This window comes from Onychostruthus taczanowskii, unplaced genomic scaffold (genome assembly GCF_017590055.1).
Source record: "Onychostruthus taczanowskii isolate IOZ18803 unplaced genomic scaffold, ASM1759005v1 scaffold95, whole genome shotgun sequence".
Classification (NCBI taxonomy): Eukaryota; Metazoa; Chordata; class Aves; order Passeriformes; family Passeridae; genus Onychostruthus; species Onychostruthus taczanowskii.
This window is the reverse complement of record NW_024507546.1, coordinates 2538102-2558345: the sequence shown is the minus strand read 5'-3', so window position 1 is coordinate 2558345 and position 20244 is coordinate 2538102. Positions and strand designations below refer to the sequence as shown.

Genomic DNA, 20244 nt, shown 5'->3' with positions numbered 1-20244 from the left:
AAATTAAAGATGGCAGTTATACCCTTCACCTTCAATGAGGTTTTAATTAGATCTATCCCACCAGCCAGTCCATCTGTGCATATCCATTTTGGCATATTACTAACGTGTTTAATGGAAATAAACAAAGCCATGTGTTTTATGTTAAAACAAAGAATACGACATCTTGGTCACATAGCAATTCACAATTTCAGTGGAATTTTATTTCAGCCCAGTATTATGCTATGGGTCATACACAAAATCACAAGATACTCGTTTCCTATGTGTCCAAGACATGTCCAGTACATCAGATGTCCTAGTATTAATTTAACCAGTAATTTATTCAGATACTATATAAAAAATTGTTTTGGGATGCTTCTGGTAGTGAAAGTACTGAGAGCCCTTTTCATATCTTTCACTTGTATTCATTTGAAGCAATTTATTGGTACTATCATATAACATATCCTCTATATTTATATATATATTTCTACAAAGCTGCACAACTTATGGTAAATTATTACATGTCTAAAAGTCATCTGTAGTTCAAAGATTTTTTACTGAGCACAAAGAAGAATATGAGAAACTTTGTTAAAAGCATAAATATACTCAGCTGACTTAGCAAATAGCACACAACTGCTCAGAAATTTCTTGTAAAGTACAAGGTATGAAGCCAAAAAGGAAGCATAATGCAATAAGTTCTTTAAAGTTATAATGGAACATATGAGAAAGAGAGCATGATGTAGTATGACTTACTCTGTAACTAGTCTAACCAGAAAAAAAATAATTACAGTCAGCTCTCCATTAATACTGGGTGGATTATGAAATTTGGAAATAAATTAGGCTAAGGATGCACAACAGCTGCCTTGTTTCCAAACAGTCCAATTAAAGCTGGCAGGGCTTATTAACTCAGGTACAGCACCATCCAGGCTTGGCACTGCTGCTTCCAGCCCTGAGCTGGTGTTGGGCAGTTGGGGGGAAAGCACTTGGGCAAACCTGGAAGCATGGCATTGACACCTTCAGTCCTGCAGAAAGCACAGTCCCAGCTGCCACCTCACACCATGGTCCTTCCTGTCCTGTCACAGGGCCAGACTTGACTGGCTGGTTACCAAGGGATGTTCCTGGCCATCCTCAAACACGAACAAGACTGTCCTGTGTAAAACCCCCATTTCAGGTTTGAAGATGCACCAGTTTCTGTGGACCTACAGTAATACTGGAAGATTTTATAGCATTTTGCCAAGAGATTTGTTTAGAAGACAAATCTTTAAATTTCAGATGAATTCAAACTTTCTTCTTTCCTTTAAAATTGATCATTCTCCCAGCTATGAGATCTTTTGGCTACTGTCAGGCTTTTGCTGGAAGGGAGCATCATCTTTTCTTAGAAGCAGGACAATTAGTTTACGTAATCAATTACTTCATACTCAACACTCAATTATTTGTTGATTTTACTTGATACTATGATCTCTTGCTAGTTTTATAAGCAGTATGGATCACTTTAATTGTAGCCTTTCTGAGGTTTTTTCCCTAAAGTTTTCACACACAGTCTAGGAGCCATTTTTCTTCACATAATTGAGTCATCTGTAGGTTACAGAATACACACACACACTGCTTCCCGGCAGTGATCTCCAGCTCACTTCACGCTTCCATGGCAGGTCTTTGGAGTAGTAAGGTGACTGATTCAGGGTACTGTGCCTACTGTTCTCTTTCCTTATGTTCAGTGTTCCTAGAACGGCTGGAAGAGTGCTTTCCAGTCAGCAAGACTTTTTGTAGTAGTGAGTATATTGCATTTAGTACCTGGATGTAGAACGTGGAAACTCGGGAAACCCAGAAACTGTGTTTTCTTGTGTCAAAGAATGAGACACCTCTACCCAAAGGACTGCCCATGGACAAGGTACCTAACTTCTTTTTATAATACTGCTAATGCTGCATAGATAAATTGCTTAAATGTTTGGTGGTAGCACTGTGGGTTATTTTAATTTTTTTAGAAACATTATTTGGAGTTACCAAAACTGAAGAATAATTCTTGAGACCCAATAAAACCAAGTGACTGAGAAATTATTTTCAATTACTAATAGGCAACTTTTTAAAATTTAAAAACACCTGGACTGAATTGGTAAAGTTCAATACAAACATTTTGTTCACTACAAATAAGCAATTTGCCAAGTTTATAGCTGTGTAGGAAATGATGCAACAAAGACTGACAACTAGTAAAAAGCATCCCCTTCAGTAAGTTAATGAAGTGCTTTTTGTTTTAATTAAATAAGACTAGTAGAACCTGTTCTGGAAATAACTATTCTGAACTTTGGAATGACAACAGGCTTCCACTCTTGAACCTCACACTAAACAAAGACATCAAAAGGAAGAAGACAAAATCTTCCAGGCTATTGTAGTGATGTGAAATAAAACCACAAACCACCTTAATGCTTTCCTGGTGAAGGAAATACTTCAACTCAATGTAAGAGCTGTTGCTGAACTATTTCACGACAAGAAGGGGAAAGAAAGAAGCAAGAATTGTAACTAAAACGAAGTATTTGGGAAATATTAAAAAAATGCCCTGAACTTACAGATACAGAAAATCTGATGCAGCATGGTTTTCTTGTTCTCTATTAATTTCAAGCAATGTTTTCAAAATCTCTGATGGAAAAAAAATAAGACTTAACACAGACTGACAAAATTGGCTCAGATGTGATCATGGATTCTTAAGCCTAATGGCTAACTGGTGCCCTATTTCATTTTCTGTAGAAAATAAAATCTCTGGCCTCTTTTCACCATTCTAAAATTCTCCAAAACATTATTATGATAAATCCATATCTATTTTTATTTTCTCTTTGTGTAAATACATACTGTCATCCATGGTATTTTTGGTACTAGCTAGAGATTTTTATTATGGTTCAGTGTCTTTATTCAGACAGGAAAAAGAACTAAATGTGAGACCTCTGTTCTTAATCAAAGGCCTGGAACAAGGAGTCCAGTTTCAGGACTGGTGGAGCAGTCCCACTGTTACAGCTTGGCACATTGGGTTAAAGGTCCCATCACAAGCTTCAGAAGCAATACCAATCAATGTCAGACACACAGAAACACCTTAGCCAAAATTACAGGGTTCAGTGGTCTTTCTCATACATAATTAAGCAAACAATCATCCAGCCAATCTGCAAAAAGTCTTTTAATTGGAAAAAAAAGCACTTAATCTTTATTAGCAACCACCTTGTCATATAAAATGTTTGCTATTTCTTAAGAGTGACAGAAGTGGAAAAATCCACTGGGACTTAGATGCAAAAAGCTGGCTGATATTAATGTTGGGAGGTTTTTACAACACAATCTGCATTTTTTAGAATTATTTTTCTTCATTTAAAAGAGGCCAGCAATACGAGTTATCTGAAGATTGTGAAATTTCTTCAAAGATGGTAGCATCTTACAGCCAGTATGGTTGGTTGTGTATTCTGTTTAATTGGCAGGACTCTTCCTGAAGTCTTCAGAAATGGGTTTTGCTTGTTTGGGTTTTGTTGCTGTTGTTATTTTGGGGTTTTTGTAGTTTGTTTGTTGGTTGGTTTTTGGGCTTTGGGGTTTTTTTTTTCTTCAATGAGATTCTGGATTTGAGTATCTCCATTTTTATCTAAAGGCACACTGGAGCAACAAAAGCTACAGCTGACAAGAATGGAACAACTTCCCTGCAAGATCCGTAACCCTGGACTTTTGGGGAAGCTAAGGCATCTAAAAGCAATGGACACCCTTCAAAGGCATGTACATAATCAAATACATACCAAGCTGTGCTTACTTTGCAAATATTAATTTTGTTCAACTAAGAATCCAAGTTAGCGTCCAAATGCTGAAGTTATCCAACACAATTAAAACAGCATCAAGACACATAAAAACATAGCTCAGTACATGAAGGACCAGCAACTCAAAACGCATCCCTTCTAACCCCCCAGGTGTTACGGGGTTATGGTATTATGGGCTATGGCTGTGCGGGGATTTGCCTGCCTGGAGCACAACAAGGTCCCACAGTTTCACTTGCAGAGTTGCCCACGGACAAGAACAAACGCAGATGCCACAGAGGAGGGTCACTGATAAGCAAGCGGCTGTACTGATGCCCTAGGTGCGTCCCTGCCGCGCTACCTGAGGAGAGCACAGCAAAGGGCTGGCCCACAGCCAGAGGTCCCCAAGCCCCACGAGCTCAGGCTGGAGGGGCTGATCTTCCCCTGGTTGTTATCACACCCACGCACCCTCACAGCCTCTCTCGGCTCAGGGGGCACCCAGGGCCGCTGCTACATCCCTCCTCCCGCCACCCTGCTCTCAGGGAGCGCAGCTGCGGAAGGCCGGCACGGCCCGCGCTCCATCAGCGCCCTCGCTGCCACCGCCCGTCGAGCTAATGGCGGCAGGAAGCCTCCCCCCACCGGCCCTCCCCGTGACTCGCTTCCTCCGGCGGACGGAAACTGGGCGGAGTGAGCGGCCCCGGCCCCGCCAGCCGAGCCGTCCAGCCGTGCTCGGTGCCTGCGAAGTGCCGCGGCCACCACCCCCGCGGGGACGGACGGACGGACGCACGCACGCAGCTGAGCCCCGCCGCCGGGGCGTGCCAGCGCCGCGCACCCCGCTCCTGCCAGGGCTCCGCCGCGCCGCAGCGCCAACATGCCCGCCGTCGACAAGCTCCTTCTGGAAGAGGCTCTGCAGGACAGCCCGCAGGTAGCGGCAGCTACCGGGGCAGCCCGTCCGTCGGTCGGTCGGTGTGACGCACCTGAGCGCTCGGTGCCGGCGGGCAGCCCGCGGGTCTGGCCGGGCCGGGGCGGGTTGAGAGCGGGCGAGGGCCGGGGAGCAGCGTCCCGTGGCGGGCAGAGGGGTGCCGGGGGCGGTGCGGGGGGACGGCACGGCGGGCGGGGAAGTGGTCGGGGCGAGCTCGGTGGTCGGAGCCGTCGGGGAGCGGGGAAGCGCTGAGGCGGGCGGACCGCAGCCGTGCGGCCGCGGGGGAGGTCTGGTGTCCCGCGGGGCGTTCGTCGGGGGAAAAGCAGGCAGAGTCTGCTCCTCGGCCCCCCCGGGACGGGGGCTGTCCCCCAGCGCGGGGGACAGTGCGCCCGTTCGCCTCACCGCCCTTAGTGAAACTGCTGTGGCTTTTCCCTCGCACCGTCCCGTCTGGGTGCGCGCTCGGTGGCTGTGAGGGTTGCCCTGAAGAGCCGAGGCGTGTCGGGGAAGGACAGGTGCGCACGGCTAGGTGCGCTGGCTTCCCCCGAAGGGAAAGGGACACCTGTGCGCGGTGAGTCACCTGGCCCCGGTGACAGAATGGTCTGGAGGAGTGTCAGCACCAGCGTGCCTGCTCCTCAGGGGCCGCAGTTCCCATGCAGAGCTTCCATGAGCATAAGTGAGGTGGATACCACCGAAGATGACCTCCTATGGAGGGGTGTGAGGATCGAGGAGAGGCGGTCGCTGCCCTTGCCGAGTGCGGGCCGGGGAGGATGTCGCTCCTTTCGGCCCGGTGCAGCGCCCCGTGCCCCGCCGCCGGGAGCCGCGGTGTGCCGCAGCTGCACGGGGCACCCCTGGCACTGTGGAAGCCCCACAGAGAACAACATGCCATGCCTTGATGTGTTCAGGGGCTGGTTGAGTAGAAGAGAGAAGTAATAGGAAGGGGAAAAAATGGAAATTCCACTGAGAGATGCGGAAGATGTGCCTGGGGACAAAGCATGGTGCAGAGCGAGATACAAAAGTAGTTGGTGAAGCAGGGAATAAACAAATGAGGGCAGGGTGGATCAGTATGGGTGCAGCTCCCAGGTAACTAACTCGTAATCCTAACTCATCTGCTGATGGATCGGGAGGAGGAATGGATAGTGAGCTGTAGAGAGATTACTGCAAGGTGACAGAGTCTGTCATGAGATGTTTTGAAGGAAAGTTTGGAAATGCACCTGTCGGGACTTAATGAGCCTTGGGTCTTATCTTAATTGCCTCATGTTAGCCTGGCTTTTTGTAATTTCATGAAATCCCATTCTAGTAAGAAGGATTTCCGTCATCTGTTTGATGTGGCGCATTTGCAATCACCCTTAGGAATTTTAAGCTCTGGGCTGGAAGAAGTGTTGAGTAATGTGGTGTTACACCAAAGCCAGCCCTGCTTGGAGCAGACGTTTGAACAAGGTGACCTGCAGAGTTCCTCACCAGCCTGAGCTTTTTTGTATTCCACAGTTTACTAGAACGTACTAGATTCATTATGGGTAGTTAGTAATGTTTTTAGTGTTAAAATACCCACTGCCTCCTAAAGCTGAATAAATTGACATGCAGGAGAAGTGGACTAATTTGCCTCTTCAGTCAACACTTCCCGCAGTGATTAAAAATGTAATGCTGACTGAAAGCAGCTGAACAATGCACTGAACTGAATTTGGAGGTAGTTGTCTTTCTTGTGTCCCGAAATGAAGTCTTTCAACGTGTCCTTTGCAATCACTGGAATACCAGGCAATGCATAAACCTTAGTATTGCCAGGATGTTTTACCCTGATTTGGTCATTGCTTTTTCTTCAAGCCCTACAGCTTTCAGAGGGAGGGACGTTGTTTAATTTTTATAATGGCCCAGTGTTGCTAAAATATATTATTTTTATGCAAGGAAGCAAGAGTGGGCTTTTTCAGTCTTTTATTTTATTTTTACTTTTTTTTCCCCTGGGGAGAGCTTTAGATTCACAAAATCAAAGCAAAAAGTTAGTCTCTGTTCCACAAAAATAAGCAGCAAAGCATCTTATAGGATCAGTTACTTCTGCAAGAAGGAGCTTGAGTCTCTCCTGCTCTGTGCAGTCACAGGAGTGCAAAGGGATGGTGAAATGAGGATGTAACCTCACTTTGTATAATCTCTGGGAAGTATGTGATTTACATGCAAGACCGAGGAGAATTAGGCCAAAGTTATTTCTTCATCAGGTTTCTGGAACTTAACTCTCCCCATCAGTACAGTACTTTTGTCTTGATCTGTCTCCAGACACTGACTGAAAGAGGCCATAAGAAGTGTCTTAATTTTGACTACAAATTAGAGAAAAATTTGGCTACAAAATAGAGAAAAATTTATGTCAGCAGTCATGCTAAAATCAAGGGAAGTACTTACATGAAACTAGAAAATTGTTTCCTATCCTTCCAGAAGCTGAGATAATGTTGTGAATAATGGGGCCTCCTAAATGTTAGCTTAATGTTTGGGTTAGACTAGTTTATTTCAGCAGAATTAGCTGCTATTCCAAAATTTGTCAAAACAGCAACAAAGAAAATATATACATGCTGGTATTTTGTTACAGTGATTTCACAGGGTATTCTTAAATGTAAAAATTTCCAAGAATAACTTCCAAACTGTCTGAATAATTTATTGGTTTTATTATTTTTGAACAATGTGCTAATAACAGAGGCCAAGACTTTCAGAAGTTGGTTCCCGGTGCTGTTCTGCCTCAAACCATATTTAGACAAATGAAAAATCTGAGTCTGCAAAAATTCAGTAAAATTTACAAATGCAGCTGACATTCCTGTGTTTGGAAACCTTTTCCAGCAGGCAGAAGTGTGTGATTTGTAGCCTACTTCAGGCAATTTCTTTATAACCCTTGAGTTTTGGCTTGAGATTTGGCTTGATAAACATTGTGCCCAGTTTTATAATTTTCTCTTTTCCCCAGATTTATTTTTTAACCATCTTTGTACCCTGTACTTTTCATGTGCCATTGTAACACAAAACAGGTGCCATTGTAACACAAATTGAGCACCGCATAGATACAGAATAGTTTGTTGACATTATTTTGCTTTACATTGTTGAAGATAAAACATTTGAAACCAGATATTTTTGAAAATCAATATGTTTGCAGTTACTGAAATAATATATTAATGTGCAAAACTCAAAATCATGACACTGTCCTTACAGGGAAGTTTTGTACAAAGGTGCTTTGAACATTTGGGATCCTGGTATCAATTTCATTGACTTGGACTTCTCTCCATTCTCTGGTTTTTATGTTCACTGTATTTGAGAACAATACTTTGTAATGCATATTCACTTACATGCTAGGATCTCAAACTAGCTTCCAAACTGCCAGCATCTCTCAGGTAGGAGGTGTTGTAGCAGCACAGCACATCAGCCAAGTGAACTGTTGAGAGCTTTTAAAGGTACTCAGAGGGGGAAGGTTCTGAAGAAAACCCAAAGACTGACTCCCAGGTCATGTGTTTTAACCACTGAGCAGCACTACTTTCTGGCTTGGATACTTCTCAGCAGAGATGAAATGATAGGTAATCTTAGGCCAGGATTCTTGAAGGATGCTGGTGTTAAGTTTTCCAGAACAAAGACAGTCTGGGCAGAGAGTTTTGAAGAGAAGAAAAGATGCCTTGGAAAAATGCATGTGCCTTCTGTTAAAATAGTGGAGTATCTTAAAACTTTGAAAATAAATTTCCCAAATTTGAACCTGGATACTTCAGGTACATTAGAGATTCCTGTAAGAGGGGGATAAATAAAAGACTTGCTCTTTTACAGGACTGACATGTCTGTGAAAGTACTGGAGTTTATGTATGCCCCTCATGTAAGAAGATGAAGCTCATTAATGTCGTATGGGTTAGCTGTACAGATGGAGAGACATTTCCAGTTAGCCTCAAATAGATTGGATTTATCAAAGCTAAGACTAAGTATGGATCATGAGTTTGTTAAAGGGACAATCTTTCCTCCTTAATTATTGTAAAGGTCTAGCAAATTCTGGAGCCCAGCATTATTCTGAAATATCTTTTTTATCCCATCTTGGGAGCTGTGTCAGCAACATAATTCTTTATTCCTGACAATTCTGCCTGAACAAACCAAGGGAATTTATTTGTGTCTTTAAGATAGCACAAGTTTTTCCTTCCCCTTCCTGCTTGCTGGCTAGGATGAGTTAGCAAAGTGAAGAAAGTACAGGGTATCTCTGCATGGGTGTATCCTTGTGTGCCTCTTGGAGTTGAACACTCCAGTGACATCAGCTTGCTTTGGCCAGGGCCCCTTAAGAGTTGCTCAAGACAGTGGGGAGTGAATAACAGAGTGTAAATTATCTCAGTGGAAAGAAGTGCTTTCAATGCAGTCTGACACTGGAGAAGTAAAGTGAGCAAGCAGTGGTGTTTGACCCCCGGTCCTTAACATGGTTTGAATTACTGTCGTCAGCAGGAAGATATTCAGGATTTTTTACATTCCTAATTATGTTGGAAGGACTGTCTATTAGTAGGAGCAAGAGCCTGGGAGCTGGGATGTGGCTGTAGCGTTTTATTAGTTTGCATCCTTGTGCCTCAATTTACCATCCATAATAAAAGAACCTATTTCCACATGTTTAGAGATTCTGAATAAACAGAATCATGCAAGTCAAGGGTGTATTATTTCTGATTGCTTTTTACTTTTTGCTACCATCTCTTTGTAATTGTTTGATTCTTTTTAATATTTCTACTTAGGACTGAAAACTTTGCTTTTTTTCTTTTATTGAAGACTCGTTCTTTGCTCAGTGTCTTTGAAGAAGATGCAGGAACCCTTACAGAATACACAAACCAGTTGCTTCAGGCAATGCAACGAGTCTATGGTGCCCAGGTAATTTTTCATTTGTATTTCTTTTGTTCAATGTGGATTAGAAGATAAATTGCTATTATGATGCTGTTATTTACATTAGAGTTACTAAGTACATGTTTCTTCTGTGGTTTAAGAAGAGTTGTGGGTGTTTTGAATCTGATAGCTCAACCTCCTCCTGCCTTGATGCTCAGAAAAGTTGTAGTCATTAAAAAGAAAAAAAAGTTATTTACTTTGTCTGCAAACAATTAATCAGAGTAAAACTGTGCTGTGTCCTTACTTTATGGCACATTGGGAGGCGAGCCTTGACAAAATTGCTTGCCAAAATGCAGACACGATTCCCTGGTCTGCACAATGACTTTAGGCACCTCGCTTTGATGCTGTGACTTGCCTCATGGAGGGAACTGCCCATGTCCATTGATTACAGAGCAGATGTGCACTTTGGTTCATACTAAAGTTAAGTGCCTGGAGTAGTTGTGAAAAAAAATGAGCAGGAGCAGAAAAAATAACATTTTCTAGAGTGTTTACGTGACCTAGATGACTAAATCCCTTTGAAGGTAAAATCTGTAAGAGAAATTATATCCAGTGCTTTGGAAAATGTAAATCTGAGTGATTTTCAGTGAAGCTGATTCCCATGTGCATAAAATTAGGTGCTTCAAAATGCCATATCTGGGTCTTTAAAGACATACATGGTCTCATGGAAGTTTTGCAAGTATTTATGTAGGTTAAATTCCTGAGTTCACTAGAAACAACTTTTCTATTCTTAAACCAGTAAATCAGAGCCCACAGAAAGGTTAAGAGCTCAGGGGTATTTTGAATTTCCCTGAAGAGTGCCTGATCCCTACACTATTAGAAATCAGCTCTGCTGTAAATCTTGCTATAAGCAAGTATACGTCCATTTGGTGGGATTGCTCTTTGGGTGACTGATAGTTTGACATGGAAGAACCATTTGCCCAGGATCTGGCTGCCTACACCTGGAAGATCCAGCTTTGGAGAGCTTCAGAGTCTTCACGTCTTGGATGTTGTGCAAATGAAGAGCAGCCAGAGGTTTGCAGCACAGCTTAGATACATAGGAAATGATGCAGGGCATGGCCGAGGGCTCGAGGGATGGCACGAAATCAACGCTGAAGGTCAGGGATAGGCATTTTGGCAGAGTCACTGTGCTTTAAGAGTAACAAAGAGTGTGGGCACCTTGTGTGGTAGGAATCTGACAGCAAAGACTGGGTAGGATTGAAAAGGATGAAGAGGGGGATCAGGAGATAAATCTGATTTTTAATGTCCAGCTTGAGGGCTTCATGTCCCTTTCCGCTGCTGCTGACATTTTAGGATGGAATTTTAGGAAGTGGTTGCTCTATGTGATTCAAGAAAAAGAGCTTTTTTTGCTTTTCTTTGCCTCTTCCTTTTCATCTTGGTTTTTAGACTTCTCCATTTCTGTTTCACCACAATTACATTTCCTTTTTCTTCTCATTGTCTCAGTACATTTACCCATCACTGTTTTGCAGTCCTACTGAGTCTGCTTCATTTTTCCTGCACTTTTTCTCCACTTCTGTCCTGAACACTACCTTAGTTTGATGTAAATATTCAGTCACTTGTGAATATTTGATATAGTCTTTAAAACAGGTCTTTGGAGTTTGATGCAGTTTTGAGATGTAGAAATAGAAGGGTAATGCTGAACTGCCTACTAAACATAAAGTTAGTTATGGACAGTGAAGAAAAATGTACGTGGTATTTCTTGGCTGCCTGATCACAGCTTGAGAGAAAAAGCACTTTTGTTGATGTGTTATCTGGGCCTCAATAGCGGCATATTAGGAAGTATTACCAACCCTGTAAAAGCTGAGAGTATTGAGAAGCCAATTCCAAAATTGCCTTTTTATTTTCATGACTTAAATCTTGTCTCTGCAAAGTCAGATTTTCTCTTTGCAAAGTCATTGTCATCTCCTCCTCTGATTTCTGTGTCTGTAAGATAGGAATTGCAGTTACTGACCTACTTTAAAGCAATGGCCATAAAATAACTGGGATCACAGTCAAGGCAGTCAGACAAAGCATCAGTGGGTTGTACTAGTCTCCAGTACTGAAAATTCAGGGTTTGTGCCCCCTGAAAACACGACAGTTTAAAAAATGTTAATTCTGTTTTCTTCAATAGTTTTTCTGAGCTTTAACATTTCCCAGATGACTTAACCATGTTTTCACGATTTTTTTTGGCTAGCTTACTAGAAATTTGGTGTTTCTTCTTGTAATTCAAACCACTTTAACTTGTGATCAAATAACAATAGTTAAAGGTTCTGAAGAGATTCAGTGCAGTCTCAGGGGAGTAGCAATTAGTACTAACTGCATGCTGTTAATTAACTGTGTGGTTATATTCATATAGCTGTCTATAGCTGTGCCAAAACACTGCTCTGTGTGGAGAGCCACACTAAATTTGTAAAATGACAGCTTAAACTGCTTTAAGCACTTGGATCAGTGCATTTGAAAGGAGTGTGAAAAAGAAATACTTGCCCATATTTTTAAAAAACAGTTAGGAAAATGGGAATCCTTTTAAACATCTTTTCAGGTTTACATGTGTTCGAGCAGGACTTTAGAAAGAGTGTAAGGAGGGATGTGCAGCATCCTGTGCAGCAGTGGCTCTGCTGCCTGGGCTGCAGCTGGGAGATGCGTGGGTAGCAGATTGCCTTGGCTGCAAGGCCCTCAGTGCTTTACAAGCCTCTAGTTGCCCTGCAGGATGAGGACAGTGCTCTCACCTCCCTGGACACCCACACCACATGGGATCAGGTGGTGACTCTTTAGTGCAAAAGAGGCTGTGATGCTACAAGGCAGATGCAGTGTGCGATGCCCTGATTAAGGAGAAGCCACAGGACCCAAAAGTGGCGCTGGAGGAGTGAGGTTGCTCTGATGCCCTGATTAAGGAGAAGTCACAGGACCCAAAAGTAGCACTGGAGGAGTGAGGCTTGGTTGATCTGGCAAACCAATGTGATTAAATACAGTGAAGCATTTTTATATTCATCAAATAAACCACACCCGTGTGAGTACATATTACACTTCCTGCTGTAGATCTCCCAGCTGTGCTGTAGTACTCTAGAATATTACCACAGTAGTGGTCTTATACAGGAGATCTTCCTTACAGAGTTTATTCTTGTAGTGCTTCCTTCTTCTATGCAAGCCCTGATGTTGCATCTGGCATTACTGCTGATTTCTGTGAATGTTGTGTTTGTCAGTCTGGATGTTTTATTACCAATATTATAAAGCAGCAGCAAGCAACAACTGTTAGAAAATTTATTTTGCTTAATTTACAATGCTGAGGCTCTTGCAATAGTGTATGAGCAAAGTGTGTCCAGTTTGCCTTCCTGACCACTGTCACAGTAGATTGTTTTCAAAGCTTTGCTATCATTTCCAGTTCTTCATCATGCTCTAGAAATGGTTGAGCCACAAATCTTCACTTGAAGCAAAATGCCTTTAGGCAACTTAGGAGACTCTTGTGTCTCTGCCGACTATTAGAAGGGATGAACAGTTGAGCAGATGAGAGGAGAGTAAGATGCAGTATTTTGTCATTGTAAAGATATTTCATCTCATGAGTCCTGACAAACCTGTCTAGATAGAGGGGCAGTGATGTCAGAAGGAGTAGAAAGAAGCACATGTTGTCTTTATCAATATATCTGGAGAGAGAAAAGCATGGGAATTGTGAAGTATGATCTTGTTCAGCATCTCTGTCTCTGTGAGCATTTCTCTTGTGATTTCAGAGGCATACAGGCAAAGCAGCAACAACCACTGTGGCTCACTGCCTTTTTACATCCAGACTCTTAGAGAAACTTTTGACAGTTATGGAATAGTATTGGTTTATATGTACCACATTACGTGGGTGTCAGGACAGCTTGAATCTGTCAAGCTATTTTTTAAGTAGTGCTTTATAAGTGTTACTTCTCTGCAAATTCATGATTCCTCACGTCTGCATTTTTCAACAGTGCTGCTTGTTTGATTTTCCAGTGTATTGCCTTCAGGAGGCTGTAACTCAGTAGTTGGGTGTCATGCACTACATTTAGGCTATGCATGGACTTTCATATTTATTATGTTGCATAGCTAGCCCCAAGTGCTGAGAGTTCTTGCTTATTTAGCAAGCAAGCACTGATGCACCTTTTCTTTTAATTATTTTCTTTTCGTGTCTAAGGGAGCAATTGGGTTGGCTTTTCAAATTATAAGACCTTTTTTTCCCTAAAACATTTTGATGGAATAAAAATTAAGTTAGCATTTTATAAACTTCTAATTCAATATAGAGAAGTTTCAACAGAGTGTTAGAATGGGACAAACATTTCCAATAAACTACAATTGTCATCACTGACTTCTGTGAAATACTGTGTGTATTATTATTCCATACTTGTAAGTTTGCATCTTACCTTTTTGAGGCTTATTCACATATATTGCTGACAGAGATAAGCAGAAGATTACCACATGAGAACTAATGTATCTACAAAGGCATGGGCGTTGGGTTTAGTGCTGCCTATAAAGTCAGAGTTTTCACCGTGCCTGGAAACAGGTTAGCATTGTGCTAAGGAGGATCTGGAGATCTGAGGCAGCGTAAATGTATGGATACCCTGCTGATAGTAGTTGTTTTGACAGAAGAGGTTCTTTCTGTACTGAGCTAACCATCCTGTTGTAGCTGCTTTTGGTGTTTTTCAGCAGAGCTTTGACTGGTGGCTTCTGTTCCTTGGAGCTATTGGATGATCCTTTGCTGAACTGTTCCCATTTGTTAGGATGGGATGCCATGCTGTGAATCAGCACCAGGGCAAGCCATATGTTAGCCTGATGTTGTAAATGCTGTGCAGCCTGAGCACTCTGGTGAGGCTTAGCTTCTGCAACCCTGGGTTCATGTTTCCAAGCCATTTAATATGCAAACCTAAACCTGCAGGACTGTGCCATTTCCTAGATTGCTGGATAATTCTGTTTTGTCAGGAGATAAGCATATGTAAATGGAGCTGCATAAAACTGTTGTATCAAGACCCAGTTCTTTCTGTGCTGTACCTGATTATTATTTACCTTTTAAAGGTAAATGTGTTGCCTGGTTCTGGAGGGGTGGACAGGCTGCAACTACCTCCTGGGTCTTCTGCTTCAATCACATATCTGGGTCTTTTTTGTCTTTGATGAGGCATTAAGTTTTCCCAGATGTAAGCCAAAATTTATTATGTGTCATTCTGCACATACAGAGTGCATGGATAAATACCTTTACCAGTGTCTTGCTTGTTTATATGAAGCAGACTTTGGCAGTTCTGTGTCATAGTTACTTGCAGTTTTAAAAATGCCAACTAGAGTAAGAAAGTTGCTTCGCAGAAAGCTTCATTAGACTGGGATTTGAACTGGATGTGCTGGAATAGTTCTGTGTCTTTAGAAGTTAATTTATAGCTCGACTTAATCCTTTACATGCCCTCAAATCTGTTGTCTGTTAGACAACTGTGTACAGAAATATCTTTGGATTTCAGCAGATTAGTCCTCAGAGTTTATTTTGGAAAAATACAGAGATCCTAAAAATGGATGGACTGCCTCACTGGGAAATTGTAAATGGCATGGATATTTTATTACAGAGGTTAGAGAAAAATCAGTCTCTTCTGACAATAAGAACAGCTTGGTGAATAAAAGTGATAATGAAGAAGGTGGAATCAACCACATGTCTTTACTCTGGGCACTAGCTTAGAAAGTAAGGACAACTTTTTTTTCCCTACTGAGTTATTTGAAGGCTGGATCAAGTATTGAAGTAACTTGAAAATTAAACAATATTTTTTAAACTAGCTGTTTTTCATTTCTGGTAGATTAATGCTAGAATCAAGACCCACTTCCATTACCTTATCTATTTGAACTGGACTTGCAGAAATCTGTAATCACTACTGATTTAATTATACTTATTTACATATGTTTTTTTCTTCCTCCTGCTACACTTTTTTTTTTACATTAATGCTGCAGAAATGTCTTACCTGTTAAGCAAAACCATTTAGTGCAAATGAATTTATTTGCAAGGCCCACTACTGGTTAGGTTTGCCTTCATTTAGAAAGCTTCAATTTCTGTTCAGGATTTTTTTTTTTAGTTTTTGCTTGATATATTATCTCGTTAATAGGTGTCCTACTCCATAAATGTGGGATGAATTCTGAAATGTCAAGATAATATGGAAGAGATGTAGAGTCAGGAATGTATTGTAGTTTTTCTTTTGCAATGGTATATTGCATTGCAGTCACTTCAGGACAAAGCAAATCAATGTTGCTGTATCCATGGGAAAATGCCTTGGAGATAGATTAAAACCTGTTAAAATGATTTGCCTGGACTTAGTGGATCTGTCAATGAAGCAATGCAAATAACTTCTAAGTCTTGGAACTGAATGGCAGCAGGGCAGGGGGAGGGGAAAAGGCTGATTAGGAAGAAATGGGAGGAGGATTAAACCAAACTTTCCCAGATTAGTGTGCTTAGCAATGCAGTATTACCACTAGGTCAGCAGAGCATTTTACTTGCTTCCTGTTCCTTATGCAATGGAGTGTGTTTCAGCTTGCTAGCTTAATTTTTTGTTGTTTACAGTTTTTGAACGTGTGTCTATTTTATTTTGGTTTTTGTTTGGGTTTTTTTTTTCCCAAATGATACAATGAATGATTTTGTACCTCTAATGGGAACTAAGTCTAGCAGGTGTTAGGAGGGAAGATGAAGGACCAAGGATTAATTTTTCCACATGGGTAGGGATTGAGTAACAAGTTTGTGGTGTTCTGACACAAAGAACTGAGCCAATAAATGAAAAATGTGACCAGCTGGCAGCAGTGGTTTGTGAGTAGTACATGGAACTGTTGTCTCCAAATCAGCCTAAAATCCCAAAATAACTTTTGTGTCAGGCACACCTCTCAGTTTGTTCTGTGTCTGGAGTAATAGGCTATGAATGTCTGCTTGGGGTCTGTAATTAACTGTTGTAGCCTGGTTGTGTACTTGGTAAGGTGGTGTTCATTTACACCCCTTTGAGATCCTCAGGGTTTCTGTGTTCTCCCATTATCCTGTCACATACTGGAGACCACTCCTGGGGAGTGGTGACCCCTGGAAGATGCTTGTTCCACACACCTCTACACTGCCCATCTTCAAACTGCCCCACACAGATGAGCAGTGATGCCCTTTGAATGTTAAGTGAGGAAATTCAGGATTGAGTCTAAAAACCAAACTGGTAGAAGCTTTGTGGATGGTGAACACAAAAGAACAGGGTGTCTTTGGCCAGGGGTTTTTGGGTATGGGGATTTTGTTTGTTTGTTTGTATCAGCCCATTATTCTGAAGCTTCTTGTAGTGTTAGCAGACTTAGGCCAGAAGCATGTCTTTTCCAGATTCAGAGCAGATGACAAAACTGCAGACTTTGCAGGAATAAATAAATTGAAACAAATGGGGAAAAGAGGCATGTTTCTGATACTTGGTTTATTTCAAAAGATTTCTCTCATCCTGATCCAGCTGTACAATTTATAGGTAGCATCACAGTTGTTGTGTGAGGACTTAGAGCTGGGTAGGAACTGCAAGAAGACTGTCTTTGAGATTGTGTTTATGAGAAAGATGCCAGGTCTGAGAACTTCTGCTTGTTTTTTGTAATATGAATTTCCTCCCACATGCATACAAACAAACCCTTTAAATGTCTTCTGTATACTTGCAGGGAGTCCTGTCCTCCCTGTCATAAACTCTTTGCTTGCTAGCTCCCACTTTGAAGGTGGCACAGTCTCTCTGGTGTTCTTACTGCTTGGGGACAGATAATTAAGCCTCATTCCTATCCATGTCATAATAAAAAACAAACCCTTAACAGGGTTTGTTTTTTATTATGAGGCAGAACATCCTTTTCCATCCTTTAGCTTGGGAAATACTTAAATATCAAGTGTATGTGTAAAGCTTTTTCATTGTAAAAACTACATAATCTGTAAAAACTCCAGCAAATCTTACAGGAACCATTGGCATTACTGTTGTGTGAAAGTATGCTTATTAATAAATTGGGCTGAGACAAGAAATAAGACTAATCCCTCACAGTGAAGTGAGAATAGTCATAGGGTGTGCATGATCTGAGCATGGGCCCACATTATCTCAGCTTTGAACTCCTGTTGATGCCTCGGGAGCCTCTGCTGTGCCATATCCTCCTGCCTGGGAGTGTTGTCGCCATGGTGTTTTAAGATGGTCAAAATTACCTCATTCAGCTTTTCCCCTGTCCTGTGTTCACATGCAGTGGCTGGTTTGGTTTGGTTTTTTTTATTTTTCCCCTGAGCACTTGAGCACACTTTAACACTGACTGAAAGTTGGGCCCTCCTGCCCTATAAGCCCCCGTTCCTGGCGTGCCAAGGCAGAGCAGAAGCACCAGGCTGTAATGCAGTATGTCACAGGTGGCAGCAGGCCAGAGCAAAGGGTGTTTCAGGGTCTCTGGTCCAGATAGTTCACTGTGCTGGGCTCTGCTTGCTCAGGATGACATGGGACAATAAGAAAGCACACAAGCTCTGTCCCAGTTTTCATGGTTTTCTGTATCAGCCCTTGTAAACAGGGCTCTACTGAAGCAGTTCAGAGATCTGCTCCTAGTTTTACAAACTCTTTATGGCCTTATATATTTGAAGACAGGAATAGTTTGTTAAGGTTTAAAATTAAATTTAAATTTACTAGTTCTCTGCATTTCTGAGGACGAGAAGGATCTGATAGGGGTTGAGACAGATGTCAGTTACCCCCTTCCCTTTTTTCTTGTATTCTTGTTCTAAGTCCTCATTAACAGATCAGGGACAGAGCAGTTGATATGCTAGTGTTAGGGAATACCTTGATTAAAGATTGACATATCCAAGTGCTTGTCTGGTTTTTCCAGCTGTCAAGTAAAATTATACAACTTCTCTACAAGTCTTACCTGGTGTAAGCACATCTTAAGTGTGTGTATGTTTTCAGGAAAAGAGAGATGTGCTGGTTTGTGCTCTTGTAGCCACTTAAAGTGCTGTAATTACATTGGTACATTCCCTGAGCGTGAATGCATTATGGAGGCACATCTTCTGGTTCACTTTATTGATGTAGGTTTTGGGGGGAGATGATTAACCAGTGTGAAACATTCTTATGCTGATATGGCATCCTACATCTTTGAGGTTGTTCTAGTTTTGTTATATTCTTGTGATGGGGAGAAACCCAAGCCTAGAACCAAATGCCCAAATCTTAGCTCTGTTCAGAGTAGTTAAACTGTAGATCTGAAGTATGTACCTCTTACTGCTGCTTCTCTGTTGTCATGGTTTAAGCGCAGCTGGAAATTCTGCCAGCCCCATTTGTGGGGCTTGCTTAACCCCATTTCTATTCCCATCACCCCAGTGGAATGGGGAGGAGAATCAAAATAAAACTTGTATTTTGAGATAAAGGAAGTTTAATAATTGAAAATAAAGTAAAATAATAATGGTAAATTATAATAATGATAATAAAAAGGAAAAAAAAAAAAAGGGGATGCACATTGCAGCTGTCACCACCCACTAACTGATGCCAGGGCTCCCTTCCTGAACCCAGATTGGCCTCCCTTTAGGGTATTTGCCCCAGTTTATTTACTGGGCATGATGTTCCATGGTGTGGAATATCCCTTTGGTCCTTTTGGGTTGTCTGTCCCAGCTGTGCTCCCTCCCACTGGCTTCTTTTGCGTGCCCTCTCACTGGCTGAGTGCGGGACAAGGAAAAGAAATCATTTACTTAGTATAAACATGACTTCACAAAAAATCCAAAACATCAGTGCATTTTCAGCACTATTCTTACTCTGAGTCCAAAACACAGCGCTGTAACAGCTGTTGAGAAGAAATTAACTCTATCCTAACTGAAAGCAGGACATCTGTGCAGGTATTTTGGGACACGCTGTTTGCACACAACTGAATGTTTGTCAAAGTAGTTTCAGATTCAGTCAAGAAGTTGCTAACAAATTAGTGGTAACAGCAGGACTGGGGACCTTTCATTATTTCTATTAACATGTCATTTTTGTTTGTAGAATGAAATGTGTCTTGCCACACAACAGCTTTCGAAGCAGCTCCTTGCCTATGAAAAGCAGGTATGTTCAACACATGACTTTGATTTCTTTTCTGCCTCAGCACTTGTGAAAAAGTCTCTAAACTGTGTTTTCTGGAAGTGCTCAGGGCATTTGCTTTCATGCAAAGGCAGTTGTGAATTTCCCCAGGATGTTCAAGGGCGTTGGGTCATTTCTGAGAATCTTTAAAAAATAAAAGAACGACATTAGAAAAAACCCAAAAAGGTACAAAATCTGAATTAATAAATTTATGAAGATACAAGTCAGTTTGTTCCAGTTCTATGACTTTAAAATGAGTATAATAAGGATTAAGTGTTGTCCAAAATCCATTCATTTAACACAAGAAGAGCAGGGTAAAAGAATGTATATTAATGAGCATCTGTTTTTACATTTATTTTTAGCATTTGTTTTATTTTGTAGAAATATTAATTAGATTTGTAGTAAAACGTGTATTGTATTTTATATTAATCTTTATTAATTTATGGACCAAATGTGTGTTTCTATTTGCAGCATTTTGCCTTAGGTAAAGGAGATGAAGAAGTGATATCCACCCTCCATTATTTCTCAAAAGTTGTGGATGAGGTAATTTGAATTGCTAATATTCTCTTTTTACCATACAGAATATTAGTGTTTTTTCTTTGGGTCTCTCCTTTTGATTCAGAGCCTTCCCACTGAAGGCTAGATTGTGCCTGAGTTTTAGAGTAGTTTAATTTTGGATAAAGAAGTTTGATACCACCCTTCCATAATGGTTAAAGCGGTTTCTGTGGCTTCATCCCATATT

The 20244-nt window shown here is 41.4% G+C and overlaps 1 protein-coding gene across 3 annotated transcripts in view; it reads left to right on the top strand.

The window, feature by feature from the left end:
• The first annotated feature begins 4430 nt into the window (after positions 1–4430).
• APPL2 (adaptor protein, phosphotyrosine interacting with PH domain and leucine zipper 2) overlaps positions 4431–20244 on the top strand; it is a 33507-nt gene continuing 17693 nt past the window's right edge. The window contains exons 1-4 of one of the 3 annotated variants that reach the window (XM_041426865.1): positions 4431–4653; positions 9394–9492; positions 19428–19487; positions 19974–20045. In XM_041426865.1, coding sequence (XP_041282799.1) covers positions 4600–4653; positions 9394–9492; positions 19428–19487; positions 19974–20045 — 285 coding nt within the window. In that variant the 5' untranslated portion in view covers positions 4431–4599. Of the gene's footprint in view, positions 4691–9359; positions 9493–19427; positions 19488–19973; positions 20046–20244 lie in introns of all 3 variants that reach the window. The other 2 variants (XM_041426867.1, XM_041426868.1) reach the window with 2 other exon arrangements.